This window comes from Physella acuta, unplaced genomic scaffold (genome assembly GCF_028476545.2).
Source record: "Physella acuta isolate Inbredline_101_S28 unplaced genomic scaffold, ASM2847654v3 ptg000596l, whole genome shotgun sequence".
Lineage (NCBI taxonomy): Eukaryota > Metazoa > Mollusca > Gastropoda > Physidae > Physella > Physella acuta.
In genome coordinates, this window is record NW_026732115.1 from 276,635 (window position 1) to 299,823 (window position 23,189).

General features: G+C 34.6%; 3 protein-coding genes across 3 annotated transcripts; 1 reads left to right on the forward strand and 2 right to left on the reverse strand.

The window, feature by feature from the left end:
* Nucleotides 1-407: 407 nt before the first annotated feature.
* On the reverse strand, nucleotides 408-7,322 carry LOC131947517 (kelch-like protein 9). The gene is made up of 3 exons (XM_059308746.1): nucleotides 7,185-7,322; nucleotides 5,776-5,989; nucleotides 408-5,589 (listed from the first exon to the last, which is right to left on the reverse strand). The coding sequence occupies exons 2-3, from the start codon at nucleotides 5,978-5,980 to the stop codon at nucleotides 3,929-3,931; spliced, it is 1,866 nt and encodes a 621-aa protein (XP_059164729.1). The 5' UTR covers nucleotides 5,981-5,989; nucleotides 7,185-7,322; the 3' UTR covers nucleotides 408-3,928.
* Nucleotides 7,323-11,781: 4,459 nt separating this feature from the next.
* On the reverse strand, nucleotides 11,782-13,761 carry LOC131947518 (BTB/POZ domain-containing protein 6-B). Its single transcript, XM_059308747.1, has 3 exons — nucleotides 13,630-13,761; nucleotides 12,970-13,453; nucleotides 11,782-12,861 (listed from the first exon to the last, which is right to left on the reverse strand). Exons 1-3 carry the CDS (start codon nucleotides 13,649-13,651, stop codon nucleotides 11,829-11,831), a joined length of 1,539 nt encoding a protein of 512 aa, XP_059164730.1. The 5' UTR covers nucleotides 13,652-13,761; the 3' UTR covers nucleotides 11,782-11,828.
* Nucleotides 13,762-18,875: 5,114 nt separating this feature from the next.
* On the forward strand, nucleotides 18,876-22,772 carry LOC131947502 (galectin-4-like). The gene is made up of 9 exons (XM_059308720.1): nucleotides 18,876-18,887; nucleotides 19,424-19,515; nucleotides 19,638-19,839; nucleotides 20,185-20,307; nucleotides 20,777-20,812; nucleotides 20,993-21,043; nucleotides 21,354-21,442; nucleotides 21,755-21,971; nucleotides 22,092-22,772. Exons 1-9 carry the CDS (start codon nucleotides 18,876-18,878, stop codon nucleotides 22,206-22,208), a joined length of 939 nt encoding a protein of 312 aa, XP_059164703.1. The 3' UTR covers nucleotides 22,209-22,772.
* The last annotated feature ends 417 nt before the right edge of the window (nucleotides 22,773-23,189 follow it).

Consider the following 23,189-nt stretch of genomic DNA (forward strand, 5'->3'; position numbering starts at 1 on the left):
TAAATGATGTGACTGGAAAAAAAAAACAGATGTAATTCCCAAGTAATTTTTTTTTACATTTATTTACTTTCACTCGTCATAAAATTTGTATTACTGTACATGTTACAATGTCTTCAAGGTTTCCATCAGCTAAAAAATCACAATAGTAGCTAAGTAAAAGCAACCTCATAAGAAACTGACACCAGAACATTTGATGGAGACACTAAAGAGATCTCCAGAGTAAATTGCTCTGAGACAGCAACATCACTATGGTTCACTTTTAGTTTTGTTCTATTTTTCATCAACTTATTGCTATAAAAACTACTTGCAAAGTTGAAGGATTTAAATGTTATAAGAATATAAACCCTGTATTTCAAGGAGAAATACACAAACATGAATCAGTCTTTATACTGAAAATTTGAGTGATTCAATTTTTATTAAATACCAGTACACAAAAACTTATTCAACACTTCTCAAGTATATATAAAATAACAAAATTTTTCAAAGAACAATACAAAAGCTGCTGCTAGCTAGTCAATTATGCACTTCTAAAGAACATTGTCAAGGCTTAAAGCTTGACAGAAATATCTATACATGCATTCTAAACTTAATTATTACACAGATATTGTTTGACTTCTTTGCATGATGTTTGTTGAACAGGATTTATATTAAAACAGTTATTTATAATTAAGGACAAATCTAATTTTTCTGCTGGCTTTGTAAATAAACCAGCTAGTTAAAACTAACATATCTCTTCTACAATTTTAGACACTTTAGCGTAAATAGCATCTAATACCTGCTATTTACAACAGCAGGTTTAAAAAAAAAGGTATGTACATAATATCTGCACAACTTAAAGAGACTACAATTTTTTAAAATAAAAATCTAAATCCACATGAAACTAGAACTTCCTTCTACCAGGTATGAAGGACATTAAATTTAAAAAAAAATTTAATCCAGAAAGAATCTTGCAACAATTCATACTCAAAAGGTTATATATTTTTGTTTAATATTTGTTTTCAACTTAGTTTAAATGTATGTTAGTGACTAATTATTAGTTAGAATTTTTCAGCAGGTAAAATTGATGAGATTTTTAAATTAAAAGTTCACTTTTGTTTCATAAGGAATTAGATGTCAAATAAAATAAAACAAAGTATCAAGAAACAACCGACAGAATTGATGACAATTATCTACATGTGAAGGTCATAAATAAATATCACTTTATCATTATGATTTCAAGTCAACAACCAATTATTAAACACACTGTTTTACTTGGGCTTGCAGCCATAACAAGTTGCTCCAACTTCTCAGCTAGCTATTCTAGTATTTTATATTCTTTAAATTAAGGTTCAGTTTACATTTTATAATCAAGCCTAATGTAAATACAGGCCTGTCATGGCACATAAATAAATTGTTATTTTATTTAACAAGAAGTACAATAAATATGAACACTAAGTTCTCCCTAAAATTTAATCTGAGTATGAAAATGTTAACTTAAAGTAACTTCAGAAACTCTTAACCTAAAGCACTAGACTTTAGCAATCATCTAAGAAACACTTTGGTTTGAAGTTTTTTTTTTCTCTATTTAGATTTAAAATGAAAATTGTTTTATATAAAGCCTAATGCTGCTATAAACTATACGTTTATTTAAAATATTCAATTATCATATCATTTTGTGGAGAATTTACTGTCATAAGATTTGTAAGTATTTATTAATTATACTTACAAAAAAATTTAATAAGAGATTTAAAAAAAAAGATAAATACTTTTAAGAGTAAACAAATTATTTTTGAAAAACTGAACACATGCATTGTACATAAAATAGCTCATGTATACAATTAAAGAAGGCAATCGCCTCCAAAGACTTTTTAAATTCAAAATTTCAGTGCTTATTATTTGGTCTCCCTATTGAAGTTAACTGGCATTTTGTAGTTCTGAGTGAAGTCTAGTGACTTCTGGTTGCTAGACATTTACTACTTGATTCCCCTCAAATAGTTATCAAGCTGATTTGATCACACACTGGGGCTCAGCAACACAAGTTTTAAATACTGATGATAAAATATGATGCTAATAAAGAACAAAATCAAACAATGTAGAACCAGTACATTGAGGGCCTAAAAAAGTGAATGAACAAATAAGCAATAGCAAGAAGATGGAATCTGTTACCAGGCCAGGAAAAAGAAATGGAATCCTGCTCTGCAAGGATTTCTTGTCTGTCTTTGGAGTAGAGAAGTCAACAAAAACTTATGATACACTTTACATTGAGGTCACAAAGTTCTATTTAAAAAAATTGAACTTTTAAAGAATAAAGTGGATGGCAGCATATTTGGATCTAAAATAGTTATTTTGATTACCCAGAGATACACACTTTATTATTCTATGAACATCATTTCAAGTTCAAATTGGTAATAAAATGCATATTTCATTTGTCATGTTAATCATAATGCAAAACGTTAAAGAGCTAACTACTTACACAAAAAGCCATCATAATTTTCATTCAACTTTCAAAGCATCAAAAAGCAGTAAAACTAATTAAGAACTTGGAAATTTAAATAAATTGCTTCAGAAAACAACAAAACTCAATAAATAAATTATGTTATCAGATTTATAACAGATGACTTAGAACATAGCCCAGTATAAATACAACAACTACTGTTTAGTCCCCAAAGAATTTTAAACATACAAAAAGAAGAGCCAATAATTTTAAAATCACATAGAAAAGTAACACCTACGCCGGCAATCATTTGAGTACAATTTGTATCGTAACATTTATTCAGAATGATATTTATTTAACCTCTCAAAATCATAACAACTATTCAGCATTGGACTTAGACATTCAGAAATGTAAAACAAATTTACCTGAGGATCTTTCAAAGCTGTTAACGCTCAATCTTCCATCTTAATTCCATAAAAATATGCAATGTTATTCCTTTTTATTTGTATTGTCCTAGTACTAAAGCAAGAAAGTAAAACACTTTAGAAGTCAAAACTAATTTTTACTATTTGAATTTGGAACTTACTTTATTAAATCAAATGACATTGTTTAGTCTGTAGATGTACTGTCTTATTCAGTTTAAACCGTTTCATTATTTATTGTAATGATTTTGTTGAGACAAATTAGAGTGAATATATTTTGGTCAGACAAAAATAAGTTAGCCATTATGCAAACACCCTCTGCAACATTGGTAGCTATGCTAATGTACAGATGAAGATGTCAGTAAGGTAGTCCAGGGAGAAGACATATAATGAATGCAATGTTCTGTTGACAAAACTAAACTAATGATGGATGTTAACAATCTATCCAAACTGTACAGATATATAACAAACAAAGTTTAAATCTTAAAAAACCACCCAAAACTTATTTTGGTAACATACATTGATATCTGTTTATTTTCCCTTCTAAAATATTGTGAAAACAGAAAGATTAAGTTTGTTGCTAAAAAATATTAACTGAATACTTTTTTACACTAAAACAAACGCAATTTAAAAAACTTTGAAAATTTAAAACCTTTTTGCGGATTTGCTTTTTAAAATGATTTTCCCCAATAAAAAGAACCAATAACATTCCAAAGAAATACATTGATATTTTTTCCAATATTCAAATTACTACAGTGTTCAAAATGATGTTATTCTTTATTTTTCATCTCCCAGTGCTTAATAGACTACAAAATGAGAAGCCATTTTTTTCTGTAAAGAGTAAACAAACATAATTATGGGGCCATATGTTAACTGTTAGACAATCAAGGACAAAATCTTCTCCAGCTGCCAACTGTTATGCCAGATCTGTAAAACTAATTCATATCACACTGACAGGTTCAGAGTTCAAAAGTACATCGTTCACTTACTACAAGCTTAATATCTGCAGTGAAAGAGTTTAAACAACTTACAAAACTAAACCACTGGATGAATATGCACAATAATTTTATTTTAATTTACAGTTCTTAATTTGTTAATCAGCTTCAGCTTGCAGCTCTTCTGGGTCATAAGATGGTAGTTTGATGGTACAGTAGCCTACGCCAGTCAGACTTCGAGGTAATGCTCCCACGGTCTCCCAGATTCCAGAGAAGACATCATACTTGCTAACTAGCTTTTGTCCAGTCTTTGTCTGTACATTATAGCCTCCAAGCACATATATATTGTCCCGGTAAACAACGCATGATGCTTCTTTATGGGATATGGACAATGGAGCCACAATGGTCCATTGGTCAGTTGCAGGATCGTAACATTCTGACTGCATAACTGGCTGAGCCTGTTGATTTACATTCAGATTACAACCACCGAAAACAAACAGTTTGTCATGAGATGCGCACATGACATGCCAACCCCGTGGTGTAAGCATGGGCGCCATATCCTCCCAAGCATTAGCTAGGGGATCATATCTCTGCATGTCTGGGGTGAAATGGTTGCCTGAGTAACCACCCGAGATGAAGATGTGATTTCCAAATGTAGCTCCAGCATGGGCATGATAGGACATGGGCATAGAGGAAATCAGCTCCCATGTGTTCTCAGCTGGGTCATAGCATTCTGCTGTGGCTAAACTGCCGTCTTTGAATTTGCCACCAACAGAGTAGATTTTATTGTTCAAAGCTCCTGCGAAGAAGTAAGCTCTTTTGTTCAACATAGGACAGACCTGGAACCAAGTGTCAAAACGAGAGTCATAACGAAGGACAGAGTTGACCGCGGACTCGCCATGAGCGCACTGTGTTGTGCAGCCACCCAAGACATACAAAAAGTTGTTGTACACCAAAACTTGCATGTGGCTGAGGGCACTGGGCAACGTGGCTATCTCTTGTCTGTTGAGTAAACTACTAGATGTTATCTTTGAATCAAAGACCAAAAGCTCATCGTGAAGACAAGGATTTGGATGTATTTCCCTACCACCGACGCTCACCAGCCTCTCCACATATGAACGTAGACGAGTGGAAGATGTGTTGAGTAAGGGTTGTGAATGTGGAACAACATGGTAGTTTAAAGCTGTCAATACCATTTGACGCAGCTCTGAATTGGACATCATCAAGTCCACTCTCTGTACTTGGTGAACCAGGTCAGCAGGGTTGATAAGAGGAAAACGAATGAGTTTCATCAAAGTTGGAGCATGACACAAGCGTTTGGGATCCATTCTTAACCACTCCCAGGTAATGTGAAAAATATCCATCTCACGAAAGCACAATTTGTCACTGTTTAAACAGCTCACCATCTGATCGTATGTGAGAAGGTTTAAAGTGTTCTCTTTTGCAATCTGCATTAAGTTTCTTGCTATAAAGACATCTATTTGTTTCAATGCATTTTGCATGCTATAAAGTTTAGCAGTGTTAATAAAATCATAGAAATTTGTTGTGTTCATTCCGCTTAAAAAGTTTCTTTCACAAAATTCAATGACTGGCGTGACTTGCAAGTGTGTGGCTGCAGCAATGACATCAAAAATATCATCACCCTCTAAGGTGGTGGTAGATGTGTATACTACTTCAATCACCTTCTCTAAGCCCTTTGCTGTTATACCTTTCAGTTCAATCTCCTTTTGGTTGCATTCACGCATACCACTTGTGAACATAGAGAGAAAATAATCAGAACAAGACACCAAGATAACTCGATGGCAGTTGAACCTTGTTCCTGAAAACAAAATTGTTTTATTAAGAAACAGGACACTTTCAACTTTCATTTAGAATGGTATTTTATAACCAATTCATACATTTATTTATGTAACAAAGATGTGCGAATAAAAAGTAAAATACTTTTAATAGGCCTACATACTATTTTTATTCTGCCTAGACAATTTCATGTGAACAGAAAACTAACCTTCTGCAATGAGTGTGACATCACATAATATTCCATCTTGCTTGAGCTTGTTGAGTCCCTGTAAAACCTTCATGCCATGCTCAGGTCTCTCTTCCATACGAAATACATCGTTGGTAGAGCCACTTGACATTTCACCTCCCTCTGCCATGTTATTGGTAACCTTGCGTTTCTTCCTCAGATCTTGAATCACCAGTTTACCAGGCATCTAACATTTCTGAAAAATCCAAGTAAGCTTTTAAATTATCAGTAGTTACACAAACATTTCTCTACTTAACTAAATAACCAACTATACTTAAATCTCTGTCTAGTATAGATAAAAATATTAGCCTTAAGTAAAGAAAATTATTTGTCAAGATTTTATTACAACGTAAAAGCAGAATTAATTCACACTGATATATGTTAAAATAATTGTACTAACTTCAACAAGTTTGAAAATAAATGAATTAACAAACCAAAAATTATTACACAGCTTTCATTAACAAATGTGTGATAAATACTAACAAAATTTAAGTTAATTAGTTGCATTATACTTATACACAAGGTCTGAAAGTGTACAAATTTTTTTATTGCTAACCTAAGCATAAAAACGATACAACAGAGAAAAAAGATCATTTTTAAAGGCTATTAAGATTGCCTTGATGCATTATTAAACAATAATGTTCTAAATTTAATGAAAGATCAATAGAAGACTCGTCTTTTAATTTCTGGTTAAGATATCCGATGGGAGTTTAAAAACTACAAAATCAAGATAGTTATGATTAAATCTAAATGAGATGATAAGGCTTATATTAAAAAATAAATAGATCTAGCTCTAATCCTGGTGGTTTCCTAACATTTTTGTGTGTTTCGGTTGTGTTTATAATAAAATACGCTCAACTGGAGGTGAACGTGAAGCGGGGAATAAAATATGCTAGAATGGAGTTTTACAGGCATATTAATTATTATTAATGAGTCACCTTTCTTTCACGTAGATCTAGTGTCGGCTGATTTTACCTAGATTCTAGATCTACCTAAAAGTAAACCAATAGCTTACCTAGTCTAGCAGCTAATGAGCTAGTCTAGATTTTAGATCTAATGACAATGATCTAATCTAGATTTCTACTTTATCTAAATCTAGCTAGATCTTTAGACTAGATCTATTCTAGATCTAGATCTCTAGACCAAATGGCAAATAACATTTAATAGACATTTTTTATTTATAAAATAGTTTTGATTAGCCAAAATAGAATTTTAACGTCTAACTAGCCTAAAAAAACAATGTTAAAACACGGGTCAATACAACTGTACTGAAAAAGTTGAAAAACAGAAGACTGCAGACTTGCAGTTCCAAACGGCAAACGAAACCTGACTCATTTTCCTTCTTAATATTGAAATCAATATCGTGCAATACAAATAATAGAAAAACATACTTGCAAAGGATAATAGGTTAAGTCTAAAACTGTTGATTTGTTTTGAGGACAGAAAAGATTCTTTATTGGTATTTTTTAAATTTAATAAGAAAAATTTGTAAAAAATGAAAGACAGGCATCGAAGGAAGTAAACACCGGAAGTACACATGCAACAACTTCTAAGATCATGCGCAATGTTGCTTTTACTTCAATAATCAGTTCGTCGTTTTACTAATGAGCTCACCAGCGAGACCTAGATCTAGAATATAGATTCTACATTCATAGAGATCTAGTAAACTGACTTCTACCAGATCAATAAAAAATGGACTAGATCTATATTGAAATGAGTCTATGTAAAAATTAAAACAAACATCTAATGTATAAAGATGCTACTAACCGCACATATAGGACAATATAGGTTAGAGCGTAAAAGTTATTATAAGGGACCAATCATAATTCATCAAGAACAGAGTTTCTTCCAAGCATCTCTTCGAAAGGAAATTTATATAGAAAATATATACTTTTAACAGTGTCCGCATGTCTACCGCCCGCCCCCCGAACGAAATGAAATTTATATGGAAGATATATACCCCCCAGAAAAAAATCCACCCCCTCCGAAAATTTTAAGTGCCCCCCCCCCCCCCCGGAGAAAAAAGTCTGGAAGAAACACTGATCAAGAAATGGACCAAGTAATGGACACAAAAAAGAAAAGCAGAGGATTTAAGAAACAAGAACTCGTCAACTAAGGCTTACTAAGGTTTTTTGCATATACCATACAGCTCGAAATGATAAGGGTCGGTTTATAATTTAGTTACATTGTGTTATATGGTGTAGGAATAGAATAGAGCATTGCCATATCTTCATGTTTATATTTGCTATTTATCATACAATGGTTGGATATGCCTAAATTAACCAAAATACCTGGACAAAATGTAAGTTTTGAAATTCTCATAATTTATTTTTAAAGTTTTTGTTGTTCCTTCGTGTTTTCATGAAATATTAAAGACCTTAGAGGATATTGGAGGCTGGATGGGGGGGGGGGGGGGGGGGGGGGGGGGGAAACAACGGTTGTTGTTTTTTTCGGACTAAACATTTAAAGCAAGGTTCTACTGAAATCTACTGGGCATATGGGTGTGTATGCTGATATAGCCGACAACTAAGCATTTAAAAAACACGTTAGAAATCGTATTTTAGCCGTTATTTCACGTTCTTTTAAAAAAAATAAAGTGCCATTTTCGGAGGACATTATTTTAGGGACGTGTTGCTTTTTATGACCAAATGTAACAATGAGGAATGGCAAGGTAAAAATTGTTTTTAAAAGTATGGCGTTTTTAGAGGTGACCCATAAGAAATAAATGTCCAAAAATGACGTCACGCTTTTTTGACGATTTTTACCTCTCCCCCTCCCCACCGTCACTCATCGTCACAAAAATCCAGCCCACCCCCCCCCCCCCACCTCCAAAAAAAATCACATCACACCTCAGCCTACACCCCCTCTCAAAATTGCAGTTGAATTTTTCTTCAAATACGATATCTTCCAAAATCTTGTCTGAACTCTGTCAACATAGAGCATTTAAATCAACCTATTACAGTTTATTAAAACAGTTTTCTAAAACTCAAAATAACGGCTAAAATTCGTTTTCTAACATTGCTTTTTTATAATGCGAAAGTGTGACGTCACACCATCAGACCCCCCCCCCCCCCATCACACACTTTCACACGATTACGGCCCCCCCCCCCCACCTTCCCCCCTACATGTGTGAAGTTATTTATGGACGACCCCTAACACCTTTCGTCAACGATGTTTGATCTAGTCCACTTTGAATGCTTTTTGTTTTTACCTGGGAAGTCGGAATTATGTGCCGATGGGGACGTGAAGTCAGAAAGTGAGACGACATAATTTTGCATTTTAAAAAGCAGTGCTAGAAAACTAAATTTCAGCCGCTATTTCGCCTTTTAAATGGCGTTTTTTTTTTTTTTTTTTTTTTTTTTGCAAGTTGCTATAGAAATTGATAAATAGAGCCTACACAATGTTATTGTTAACCTAGCTAACGAAGTTTTTGAGCTGTCAAATATTGGACATCTGTAATCTGTTGCTTTGAGTTAACAACTGAAATGTTTTTTCAAAAGAAATAAAAAACGATAGAAAAGCATGTTTGTTCACCAATTAGTAATAGATGAAGTAAAGTAGTCTACTAAAAGTATTTTTTTTAACTATGTATTTCTATTGATAAAGCTAAATTAGTATTTCCTGATACGCGGGGAAAGGTGGGAGGGTAAAAGCGGTGAGTGTGAGATTGGAACGTGACAAGAAGGGGAGGTAAGTTTATTGGAGAATGCTTAATTTGTGAAAAGGGGTAATTAAACTAAGTGCAATTGCTTTTGGAGAGCTACTGATGACTAGCATACAAAGAACACAGTATATGGATTTTGTTTTCTGATAGACTACTGCTTTTAAAACAAATCATAAAATTGAAATGGTTATCTAAATGGGGTCATACAGTGGGCCTTAAATGCGTTTTTACACACTAAATAACTATTGTTAAGTGCTTTATTACTTAGTTTCTTTAATTATATATATTAACTCATTGAAAATTAATATATTTAATAGTTGTGTAATCACGTGTACAGCAACCAAAAACAGGCTTACGATTCTTCTGTTTCAATAGTGTTTCTTCCTTGTGCTCTGAATTTCATCCAATATTTGCCTACACAACTAGTTAACTTGGACGTAAGTGCTAACTAATAGGTTTAAAACAACAAGATGGTTGATTAGAGGAAACGATGCCGTTGTGCTGTTTGCTTATATTAGTTATGCTAGACAGATTTGAGCTCGGTGTAATCAGCAGTAGGGGGTCATCTAATGTTCACTGTGGAGGGGCTTCAACTCATGTGAGATATGTGTGGATACTTACATAACATGGGGTGGGGGATAGGGTTTCACGTTCATGGGGAACTCTATAATTCAGATTTGAGATCTATTTGCTTCACGTGTTCTACATGGGTTATCAATACACAATTTCAAGTTTTCTGCATACTGAATGAACACATTTAAACAGCAGAGCTAGTGTTTAACATAAGTGATGGACAGGGTTTAAAATGTTATTTTTTTTGGATGTCATTAATTTAACGGATAAACAATAGGATGAAAGTGATAAGTGTAAACACAACAGTTGGAACAAAAGAATGCTCAAGGTAAACCTATAATGAATGAAAACAGCTCATACTTTTACCACAGCAGTATTTTATTACGGATCCTACAAAACCAATGTAAGTTAGTAGACTAAGTTAAGTAACCCTAGGTAGTTATCACATCAGGCCATTCATTAATAAATAATTATAATACAGGCAGTTTTGTGCATACAACACATACATACAACCATATCACATCAATATCAAAACATAAGAGTTTAAGTGTTGCCAATTCTGGTACTGAGGTTTAATAAATAGTTCTTACCTCAACAGATGATTCCAGCTCTATATTTACAAATTAAGTTTTTCATTTTACTTTCTTATACTTTTGATCATGATGTATAGCATATGATATACACTTCAGTTGATATTTTATTTTTGTCTATTGACTCAAAATGTCTACACTGGACATTACCAGCTTAGATCATTTTCACATCAACATTTTCTACTATACTGACCTGTTAAGATCACTTGTGTAAGAACTGGGTAGCTATACAATGGCTATGTGACTTATGAATTTTTATTTTACATGTTTTGGAAAATAGTATCACATGCACCCACTATAAATAAACTGCTTTTAATCAAGAATAATAGTTCATTTGATAAAGTGAATTACTTGTATATATGTACATTAAATCTAAGTAAAGAAAATATGTAAAATTCACATTAAAAGTGCAAAATGTATAAAGTATTTATCTACAACAGGATTTCTAAAAATACATAATCCCTAGTAAACTATGACAAACAAGTACTTTATAATTCAAATATGGGGGAACAATTTCCTAATGGAGATGTTACCATGAATTTCAAGCAGCACCAATTTGTGAATTGTAAAAATGTTGGATGCAATCATAGTAAACAAAAACAGACAGAAGTTAGGTGGTGACTAAATAAAATGTAAAATGTGATATGGCTGTTTGGTTTGCACCACCCTATTTATGTACTTTATTTACACTTATACAGGATACAATTTTCAAATGGTTTAAACACTAGTAAAATATTACATAAAAATAGTAATAAAATAATTAAAACGAGCCGACCCGCGGTGTATCATACGCCGCTATTTAGTTGTTTTTTCTACTTTTCAGTAATTCATAATTTGTGAATTCGACAGTACCAATGCTGCCACTGAAAATATTTGCTTTAAAACACTAAACCCCATTCCCCCCCCCCCCCTCCCCCGTGAAAGCAGCCTCCTCTTAGTTACCTCCTCTAAGTTTAAAATAGTTTCAAACTGAATTATCTGCCCCTAATAGCCGTCACCAAACTAAACATTTAGCGTGAACTACAACTCACCTGACTATGTGAGGGGTGGGGGGGGGTGGGGGTGGTAGCGATAGAGAGGAAAAGAGGGGACTGCAAGGCGCGCGCTTGCAGCTTGTTTTCTAACGGCTCCCAGAAGAGAATTATATATATATAGATAATAGTTTTAGTTGAATCATGGTAGAGCCAGCAGGTAAGAAATAATAAGAACTAGCAGTAAAAAATTAATTCAGGAATTTGTCCTCCCTGGACGCCAGTTCCATTGGTGCTGTCAGAGGAACACTGGAACTGAAATGTTACTTTACCGCACTGAATCTCTGCAACTCCCTCTTGACCAAAGTAGCTCAACTCCTTCCCATCTAAAATCACACTAGCTGTATAGCAAGTGTCAGGCTCTATCTGCACAGGGCTTTCAAACAGAACAGGAAAAGTATTGCTGGATCCATCAGACAAAAACTTGGTACTGCACTGACCTTCAACCAACCCATTACGTTTGAGCTCCAGACTAACTTTATATTCAGAAGCTGCGTTACTAGATCCATATAAGCCAAATCCTGCAATGAAAATTCTCCTATCTACAGAAAATTGAATACTATCGCACCTGCCCCTGTAGCGCCACTGATTGCTCCGATAAGCAGAAGATTGAAACCTATGAACACGGTATTGAGACAGTCCTTTTCTGTTCAGTTTGTTGAAAGGCAGCTTTGGTGTGTTTAGAGCTGTAAAATGCAAGAACAGATCATGACATTCCTTTAAGGACAGGATGCCAGACTGAGCCGGGCCATTGGCAAACTCTTCCAGAGACATAGTTGGGAATCTTACTAGCTGGATGCAGTCTCCCAGAACATTTCTTTGATTCTGGGGAGTTGTATCAAGCTCTTGACGAACACACTCAGCCTTGGCCCACTTGCAAACTGCATGAAATATACAAAGCTCTCTAGTGTTCAAAGTTTCTCTAGATAAGATGGTTTCCAAAGTCTTCTTATCAATGTCAGTGAAGCCCTCTGATTGTAATGATTCTTCTGCTTGTGCGTCAATGACCTCCCAACAGCGCTGCATCAGCTCAACTTCCTCGAACAGCCTGCCCTGGCTGAGGAGAACACAGGCATTCTTGGCGCTTAGACTGGTCTCTAGATAACGAACACAAGCTTTGGCCAACTGAGGAACAATGTACTTCTTTGCTGCATACAGCGTAGCTAAAACGGTATCGGCCTCAATGCAGATTTCATCACAATATAAAAACCTGAAAATGCAAAAAGAAATTATGTATTATTATAATCACTTAGAACATGATTAACGATAATGTATGCTTTGATATATAATTGATAAAAGAAAGATTAATGAAATATACCTGAGCAAATTAAGAAAAGCAGCAGGTTCAACATCAGGTATGTTTATCTCCATAACCTTAACCTCTTCTGCCAAGCCTCCAAATAACATGGCATAGAAGACAGAGCTGCCAGAACCTAAGATCACTTTGTGGCCAGGAATTTTCTTCTGGGTGCCACTGATGCCCACAGTAAAAAAGACATCAGCCATTAGAGGATTGTTGAACAAAACAGCATTTCTTTCATGTACAGTATTGACAGTTGCTTGCCAGTTGTGATGTTCACTCAACTTGGCAGTGGGTAGGGATGGGGTTTGTGGGGGTTGGGAAATCCTCTTTGAAGGAAATCTTGGTTGCCATGATAAAGGGGATGTTTCTTTGTGCCTTGAAGGCTGGACCCTATTGGGATTGGACTGACTTGGAGGGACAACATTCTGTGGTACCTCTTGGTTTACTTCTTCTTCATCCTTATCTTTGGCTGGTATACAAGACTTCATTCTTTGATTTGCTTAGAAGGGAATAAGACAAAAAAATTAAAGAAACAGTATGTTCAATATTGAATTTTTTTTTATGAATACTGAAAGACAGTAAAACATTTTTCTTTTAAATTGTGGAAGATATATTATTTACTTTCTAGCAAAGCTAGAAACATAGAAATGATGGTTTCATACTATGGAAACTCACCTAATTTCATATGATATGGCATTCAAAGACTGCTGTAGCTTTAGGAGTTATAGACACTTAAGATTATTGTCATGACTACATATCCTCAATCAACTCACTGTGTAGACCTATCTGTTGAAATAAGAATAAGCTATTAATTTTGTTTTACAATATATTACAATCAGTGATCTAGAAAGAGCACAATGATGAGCCAATGGAATTCAACAATAGAAAAGCACTGTGAATTCTAACTACTGAAATAAAAAGTTTTGTAGGTCCTAACTTAAACTGCTAGACATTAATTACATTACCACAGTAACTTAGAACTAGCAGTAGAGTAAAATCTGGCTTGACAAAACTATAGTCCACTTAAACAGCAATGGACTGAAAAAAGACTCATTATAAAATAGTGATAAAAAGATAATGCAGTTGCCAAATGTAAGCTATTTTCTGACAAATGTGAAGGAAGTCTTACAAATGATTTAAATTTAAAGGTAGAACTTTTCCTGAAGAGTGCCACCCAACAGAAGTTATTTGACAAAACAGAAAAGATGTGAAAATTATTAAATCACACTACATTTGATGATTCCCCCCCCTTCCCCGTTGACTATTGTCAAACCATAAGGCACAAGACCTGATAATATCTTTTATTTTTTTTGAATCGCGTTCGATCAAGAGACCAGTTTTGGTGGACTAGGGCGTTGCACACAAATGCTGCTTTTTAAAAATTAGCTAGATCTAGACTAGTAGAAGCCCTAGGCCCTAGCACTAGATCTAATAGTAGAGATCTAGAATTCATAACAAAAGCTGTGACAGTGTAGTGTTAAGTAATACTAATAAGTAGAGCGCTGAGTGAGTACTTTGAGAAGCCAGCTCAACTCACTGCACTCAGTAACTCAGCAGCTATTTAGTCTTACTACCAGATCTAGATCTATTACTTATTCTAATACATTTAACTAGATTCTCTTCTAATGACTCTGAATAGTAGAATCTATCACTAATCACAATCAGGGATTCAGTGCAGTTGAGTGCAGTAGTCTGAACTGAGTACTGCCACAACAACACAGAACTACGCAAAAGATTAGAATAGAGGCCAATGTGTAAGTGTAAACTAAACTTTACTGTAAACTGGAAAAACTTTACGTTACCTTTGACCTATAGTCAGTTGTAAATAGCTCAGTTATTTGATGTTTGTAGACTTGTACACAGAAACTAGATCTAGAATCTAGAATCTACTTTTGCTTACTCTCTGGATCTTTAGCTGAACTTAATTTTATTAACAAAGCACAATAAATGCTAATCATGCCAGATAAATGTTATTATCAAAGCTAAAAATACAATTCAAATAAGCAACGAAACGAAAATCAACGTTTATAAAAGTTGATATGATATAATTAATTATAGTATAGGTTAGTAAATAAACGTTCGCAGAATCGTTTTACTTATTAAGGGCATTTAATAGATATTAAATAAAATCAACATTCAATGAAGATTATAAGATAATTAACATTTGCTGTGAAGGTTTCAAAACACTGAACAGTAATTTAAAATGTGCAAACTAAGCGGTGATTGCTATTTCACACACACAAAAAAAAACTATTCAGTAGGCTAGAGGTCTTCCTTACACGACTTCATGCAATTTTGGTGCCAATTTCTATCCCTCCAAATCACAACGAAGTCTGACATTCCCCTCCTCCCCTGTTTTATTTCATTTCAATTAAGGGATGTTACCATGCTGGGATGCTTTTGCTGAAAGTATTAATTGAGTATTTTCCCTTTGTAATGAATTTTTTAAAGTCCACCCCCCCCCCCTTCAAGAAACACTGGAGGTAATGTCTGGCACTTGGCAGCCATGATGGATTTATCTAGCCCCACGTGAGTTATGGTATTATGAACATCAGCATCCATACAATATGATAGCTCTGATTTCTGAGCCTCTGTGCACAGTTGAACGGTGTGAAAATGGTGTCTTTCGTGGATCATTGTCAAGTAAAACCACGCTCAATCAACACAGTTCTGAGTTTCCCTACAGTGTAGAGTGTAGACTATAACATTAACAATTTAGTGTCTCTATGACGAATTTACCGTAACGAGCATTGCAGGCTACCGGTATCATATAGAAACAGTTATTCCCAAAAAGTTAAGGTGTCAAGTAGCCGAGGTAGCCTACAGTAACGGCGTGTGACTTTAGTTTTTCAGCCTAATAATATGCATTTGCACTAAACTCATTTATTCTTTTTAATTCTGAATTTCTAATTGTAGCCTACATCATAGTTAAATTTGATGTAAAATTGTTATGTAGCCTATTTAGCTTGAAGTTAAAGCTTAACAAAAATAAAATATGACAGCCTGGAGGAACCTGTTGTAAACAGAGTTTCTTCTGGTCATCTCTTCGGGGGAGGGGGGATGGCGGAGCTTCCCCGAAGAAGACCGCTTCCCGGAAAATTTAGTCCGCCACCTCCCCCCCCCCCCTGATAATTTTAAGTGCCCCCCCCCCGGAAAAAAAGCCTGAAAGACTGAAAGTAACACTGTTTGTAACATAAGTGGAAACTCTTTTGATGTTACCATAATAAAGGGGGGGGGGGGGTGGACTTTCCGTCAGAGTAAGCAGTTAGTGCGACTTTAAGTGCCCTTGATAAAAGACAGCAGAATCAGAAAGCCGAGTGTTAGAATATAGATATTGTTGGGACTGGCATATATGTCGACATAGTAGAAGTAAAGGATAGGACAGCAGAGTTAGGCAGTTAGGATTAGGAATAGATGGATTGTGTGTGTGTATGTTAATAAACATTGCAATTTAAACTGTATAAGATGTTATATATGTTTATATCCAACCGGAGAATTTTGTACATGATTCACACCAGAAGGTTAGACACCCCTTATACACATTGCCGTGTAGAGATATACATAATTGAAACATTTAACTCCTCCCTCACCCCCCCCCTTACTGCCTGGTATTACACCTAGCTGTAGCACGTAAAAGCACCCTCTGATCCCCATTCACCTGATAGCACAGCAAATCTTGTTCAAACAGAACCAACAAGTACAGCAACGAATGCGGTCCTTGTAAAACTTCATTTGTGAACACGAACAACTGGCTCAGCTGCTCTATGTGACCCTCTGCCGCCTAGTCAGGGCGTAGTCGGGGGTTGGGGGGTTAGGGGAGGTGTGGGGTAGGTGTGGGTTACATACAGAAAATGTAGCCTACGTGTGTCTGTGTACGTGGAGTACACACGTACACACATACGCACGCACACACATATTAAACATTTTAAATAGCATCGCCATTAAAAACCTGCCTACGTTATTACCCAAAGAAACTTATAAATCTTCACATAAAAAAATGACAAAGTTTTACATTTTTGGTAAAGTGTTGTTACCTCCCATCAATAGAAACAGCCCAGTTCAGGGGCGGGCACTCATTTTCGATAACAAAACTATTTTTGTGTGTTTAAAACTGCCTCATAGATTTATATTGGCTTTTTTTTAAAAGTTAGTTGTATCAACTTATGTATTCCAACCTTCTATTTGCGAACTTACTTATCCTGCTATTCTATTATGAGCACATGTTTGCAACAATAAGAATGAAGACCAATATATAACACTGCTCTATAAATCTATTCCACCATCCAGCCCCACCCGTATAACACAGTATAACAAACCAATAATCTACCACTGCACCTGCTTCGTTTTATATGTTTCATAGCAGAAGATATTCGCAGTTTTTCTATAATTCAACAATAAATTACAAAACTGGTGTGAATAAAAGGATCTCTATTTGCAGGTTACCTCACATACATATTTGTCATCCCAATTCAGTGTCGAAGATTTCAATACAAATCAAAATGACCTTTCAACCGCCTACGTCACGGAAAACACACCGCTCTGTCCATTTGTATTCAGTGAAGGTGTTTCATTCCAGTAGAGGGCGCTATCATGTAAGTATCAAAACTGTGGATGTTCTGTGGATGTTTGTTATTCACTTTAACTGGCAATAACTTGATATATTTTTGTTTTTCGTTAAAAAAAAATAGCCGATGTTGTGTGCATTTAATCGCCAGGTTATTTAAGACACTATTTAAAAAAATCTAGCTTATGTAATTTATGTAAGAAACATCTTGAATGTTTTAAATATATATCTTGTGTTTATTGTTGAATATTTTTATTGCATGTTTCTAATACGTACTGAACATGTTTTTGTATTGGTTTCCTGAAAAGATTAAGTAGTTAAATCATTCCAGGTTCAGAAAAGTTTTTATATACCTAATTGTAAATCCACTTTATGAGCAAGAACATATGTGTTCGCATAGGGTAAACTATTTCGCAATCAAAGCCAGAAAAATCATTCTATAACTTAAAACTAATTTAATTATTTAATAAGCGTATTTGCGGGGAGGGTGGGGAACAAGTCACATAGTAAGTGGTATCAAACACATACTGACGTCATGTGACATACATGAGCTAGCCTCAGATCAAATCGAAACTTTTTTAAAATTTTGGTGAGTCAAGCTATAGCATTGACTGAAATCCTCTCTCTGTTCTCAGACTTTCACTGGAGTCTTGTCATTAAATTTGAAAGGGCCCATACACACAATTTCTAGCTTAGGGGACCATACAAGACTGCACAAAATGCCATTCATCTCTACCCCCTCCCCAGCTTCTCGAAACAACAACCACTTATAAGACGCTAAAAATCGAGCAAAAATAACCATTCTTCTAACGAAATAATCTGTTTAATTTTGATTAGGAAATACCAAACATAGTTTGCACATCTTCATTTTAAGTCTCTGTCCCCTTTCACACACTCTTCAAGTTATGTGACGTCATTTAGAGGACCCCAGCTCCCCCCCCCCTCCCCAATAGCGCAGTTCGTGTTACCTGTAGTCAGACACGGACTGCTACTTTACCAGGCCGGGGTACGAGTTGTCCTCCCACCATCTCATTATGAGACACCTAGGCCTATGTTTGACCCGGCCCTAATCCAACATTGACATGAGTTCATTGCTCCCCACATATTTCCTCTATCTACCATCCTTGATTTCTATACAGTTTCTCCGTGTGGCAACATTGATTACTAAACGTAGCAAAATCACTTCAAACCGTTTCCCGTTCCGCTTCGTTGCAGATTTGATTAAGATTTTTATCAGATATTCCCCTTCCTGATCTTACGTTTGAATTAAAAAGTTGAATGTCTAATCTTTAGCCTATCAAGAGTTTGTGCATCCACCTTGTTTGATTGTCAGGACTATCCTTGTCTTTCTACAGGAATGGGAAACAATGTAAGTATCGACACATCACACGTGAGATAATTATTTAAAACGTTTTAAAACATTGACGTGGTAGTTCGTGTAATTTAGAATGTCTTAACATTCATGGCATGACGTCATCGTTCGGCTGGAGGCGGGTTTGTGGGGGATGAAAGTTGGATGGTGACGGTGCGTGACGTCATTCATGAGTCCAGGGTAACGAGTATTTAGAAATTCATTAGGCTGCTATACACTATACTGTTATCATATGCAAGATACTTTTGCTACCTCATACGTGAAATTACGATGAATGTCTCAGGTATTCGTCATCATTCATTAGATTTTTGTTAGATATAGGTATATGACAGTAGCTTACAGTAATACAGCAAGTCATCCAAATATGACGACATACTTTTTGAAAGTTTCTAACCAGTTCGATGGGATTCGTAAAAAAAAATTCCGACCTCATAAACTGAGGTTACACATCCTCTCATCCACCTTTAGGTTTTCTTCAGTTAAAAATGATGTATCCAACAATTCCCGTAAAATTGAATTATTTCCCCTGCCAGATCGCTCTGCCGTATTCAGGTCACATTCCAGGTGGAGTACAGGTGGGCAGTGAGGTTGTCATTACAGGGAAAACTGCGCCAAACTTTGAGAGGTGAATTCAAATCCTATTTCTTAACTCATTCCCATTTGCCAATTACATTTTTTCCCCTTGAGACATCACCACTGTTGAATCCCATTATTTGTTTGAGTCTTGAGTGTTGTTTTACCTCCCAGATTCAGCATCAACCTGTGCACCGGAGCTAACCTAGACCAGGATTGTGCTCTCCACTTCAACCCCAGATTTAGTGATGGGAAGGTGGTCAGGAATCACAAGCAGGCTGGGAACTGGGGTGGGGAGGAAACGAATGGAGGGATGCCATTCAAGAGAGATCACAGTTTTGAAATCTACATCAAAGCCACTCAACAGGGGTATGAGGTGAGCCTGACATGGCCTTGACACTGGGTGGTAGATATTTTAGACTGTTTGGATGTTAGCTGTATCAAAAGTTTACTCAAGTTGGCCTAATGTTAGTTCTAATTAAGCCATTTGGTTAAATTAAGTATTTAAAGTTAAGGGTATAAATATGCTTGAACGAGAGTAATCACCCTTTTATGTAATAAAATGATAAAATGTAAGGAGAAAAACACACATTATAATGTAATATTTCATAAACTGAAAATGTGTAAAGGAAATACCTAAAATATTATATAATTAAAATATGTAGTAGATCTAATATAAAATCATAATCAGTGCAAAGTTGATTATTTTGGATCTATCTAGGTAAAAGTGAACCACGACCATTTTTGTAACTTCAATCATAGAATTCCCAAAGAGAGTGTCCAGTTTCTCCATATTGCAGGGGACTGTATAATCACATCAATCCAACCACTGGGAGGACAATCTGTAAGTCTATAAGGCTAATTTTAGCCCAAACTGTTTTCAAGTTTTTAATGTCATAAAAAATTAGTTTGTTTGTCAACTTTTAAAATGATATGCATATTAATAATGGATCTCTCATCCCAAAATTAGATTCTGTTCATTATAATACACATTAGCTACTGTTAACAATTAGAATTTTTTCCCCCTGTTTTAACATATTTTCTAAACCAAACAATACAAGTATTTTTATTGGATGCCTAAGTAAAACAAGGGGAGACTAATCTTTATAGTGAGTTTATTTAATTTCTGGATGAAACTTTGTCATCTGGTCCAGGTTTAAATTGTATGCAGGGGCTATACAGAGATTTAAGTTTTAAAACTGCTGCATTTGGTTCAATTACAAGTGTTTTACCATATTGTTGTTTTGGTATTCTATGGGCCAAAACTACTACATTAAGTTCAATTAAATAAGTTTTCCATATTGTTGTTTCAGTATTCTATGGGCCAAAACTTTCCACAAGCTCAAGGAGTAAGTTCAAATTCATTAAAATAGGCTACATTACATCTCAAATTACTTATTTTATTACAGTATGCTTATAACATAGTCTTATGATTAAAATAGGCTACATTATATCTCAAATGACTTATTTTATTACAGTATGCTTATAACATAGTCTTATGATATTCTCTGTTTGTTGTAAATGACCAGCAATTCTTATTTACACAGTATGCGGCTCCAGCTGCTCCCATACACAATCCTGTAAGTTTTCATTTACAACTTATTTACTCTCATATTTAGGTGCTTAGCTAATCCGAACATTTCCCAGAACTATTATGCAAATTAAATATTGTTCTATTTACGTTAAACAAAAATATTATTTGTATTAAAAAAAAACAACAAATATTTAAATTTTTTTATTGAATATGTTTAAAACAAAGTAGATATTTTTTATGTCCATTAATGTATTAAAGTGTAATATTTATGACCTCTTTATATTTGTCTACCTCTGTATTTGTGCAACTGTTTGTCCTTGCCTCTGCTGTATAGTTAACTTTATTCTCTCTTCCAGCCTGTGCCATTTTCAACTTCCATCCCAGGGGGACTGTACCCTGGAAAGATGATTTTTATCACAGGAGTTCCTTCCCCTAATGCAAACAAGTAAGGCGGCATTAAAAAAAAATTCCATGTGTTTTAATTTCATTGCTTTTCTATTTTAAATTTAAAATTCTGTTAAAATTGAAAAAATAATCTTTTATTCTTTAAAAGTAAATATGTCAAAAGTGAGGCAAGTTTCTAAAAAGATTTTTTGAAAGTTACTGACATTAGTTTATTTTGGGTATATTACAGCGACCTAACTGCATCTAAATTTGAAAACAGTATGGCATTCTGTTGTAAAATTAGTTTGATTACAAACCCTCTCATTTGTTTAAGTCTTACCATGTGTAGTTAATCTGTGTTTTTTGTTACAAGGTTCACCATCAACCTGATCTGTGGCCCAAGTGATGCATCTGACATCTCTCTTCACTTTGACGTTAGATTTAATTTTAATGGTGAGAGGAACCTTGTGGTCAGAAATCACAAGCAGAATGGATCATGGGGACAAGAGGAAAGACAACAGAGTCACTTCCCCTTCATACCTGGTACAAGCTTTGAGCTGGTAATCCTGACTGAGCCAAATTGTTTTAAGGTTTGTTTCGTTTTTTTTTTATGTCTTAAAAAGTGAGTTCATAAAATAATGAGAGTCTTTTGAATTTATTATTACAAACAAATAAAAATTATAAAATATAATTTGTCTTACAACGGACAGGTGGCAGTGAACAACCAACATTTCATAGAGTTTGCTCACAGAGTCCAACCATTTCAACGAACAGACCATGTGACCGTCAATGGTGATATCAGCCTCAGCCAAGTTCGCTTCCAATAAATTTAATTCAGTTTTTAAATGGTGGTAGTAGAGAAATACATAATTTATTTTTCCAGCTAGTTACTTGATAGTTAGATTTATATAAACTTATGTTGAAACAATAATTAGATGATGTTCTTAACTAGCTTAAAATTTAGGCCATTATTTAGGCATCGATTTTGAAAAAGAATTAAGATTACTAATAATAAAACTTAATCACTACATAATAATTTGAAAGAGTTAAATATTAAATAAACAATATGCTTGTTTAAAATAATTTTAAAACACAATTGTATCAAGTACTATGACTAGGATGTTTTGAATATTGTTTTATTCTATGACCAACAAACTTAAATAACAAATTAAGATCCAAACATATGTCTGGCAAGTTGGCCCATGTAGGTATTGACCAGTGGATAGATCCAGTAGGATGTGAGCAATAGATTTGTCTGTAGTGTCATATGCAACCAATCGGATGAGACTCGTGAAATATTCTTTTACTTTACTCCTATGTTTTAGAATTCATTGATTATAATTGCTTTTGTAAATCAAGGAATTATATTTTTGGTATGGGTCTAATGAATAAACACATAATGTCTGAATCTGTGCGTTTGTTTTTTTAGTTGGTCTACAACAAAGTGTAATAAATATTGAACATGAATAAATCTTTGGGGGGGGGGGGGGTGGTGTTGTTTGGGATGTATATGTTATAGAGATGGAAGGTGATACGGATGCAGTTGATCAGTTTTAGTGTTATAAGTGAAAGCGATTGTATAAATCAATATATATATATATATATATATATATATAATATATATATATATATATATATATATATGAGTCTGAAAATGCGATATTTGAGCGTCACGCCCTGACCAATGGTTACAACTTAGCTACTGAGCCTGAAGTTAAACAATTCTTAACGCACCCTCTCCATTATGAAAAAATACAGTATAACCTGACCGTGGGACTATACATTACTAGAGTTCACATTAGTCCTAT

Bases quoted from the DNA above. Each gene is read 5' to 3' on its own strand.
- LOC131947517 (XM_059308746.1), bottom strand. From the start codon at position 5,980: ATGCCTGGTAAACTGGTGATTCAAGATCTGAGGAAGAAACGCAAGGTT. The intron at 5,590-5,775 runs GTTAGTTTTCTG...TTTTGTTTTCAG, and splicing joins TGTCACACTCATTGCAGAAG to GAACAAGGTTCAACTGCCAT.
- LOC131947518 (XM_059308747.1), bottom strand. From the start codon at position 13,651: ATGCCATATCATATGAAATTAG. The intron at 13,454-13,629 runs GTGAGTTTCCAT...TTCCCTTCTAAG, and splicing joins GCCATATCATATGAAATTAG to CAAATCAAAGAATGAAGTCT. The intron at 12,862-12,969 runs GTATATTTCATT...TTGCATTTTCAG, and splicing joins GCTTTTCTTAATTTGCTCAG to GTTTTTATATTGTGATGAAA.
- LOC131947502 (XM_059308720.1), top strand. The intron at 19,516-19,637 runs GTGAATTCAAAT...TTTACCTCCCAG, and splicing joins ACTGCGCCAAACTTTGAGAG to ATTCAGCATCAACCTGTGCA. The intron at 21,443-21,754 runs GTAAGGCGGCAT...TTTTGTTACAAG, and splicing joins CCTTCCCCTAATGCAAACAA to GTTCACCATCAACCTGATCT.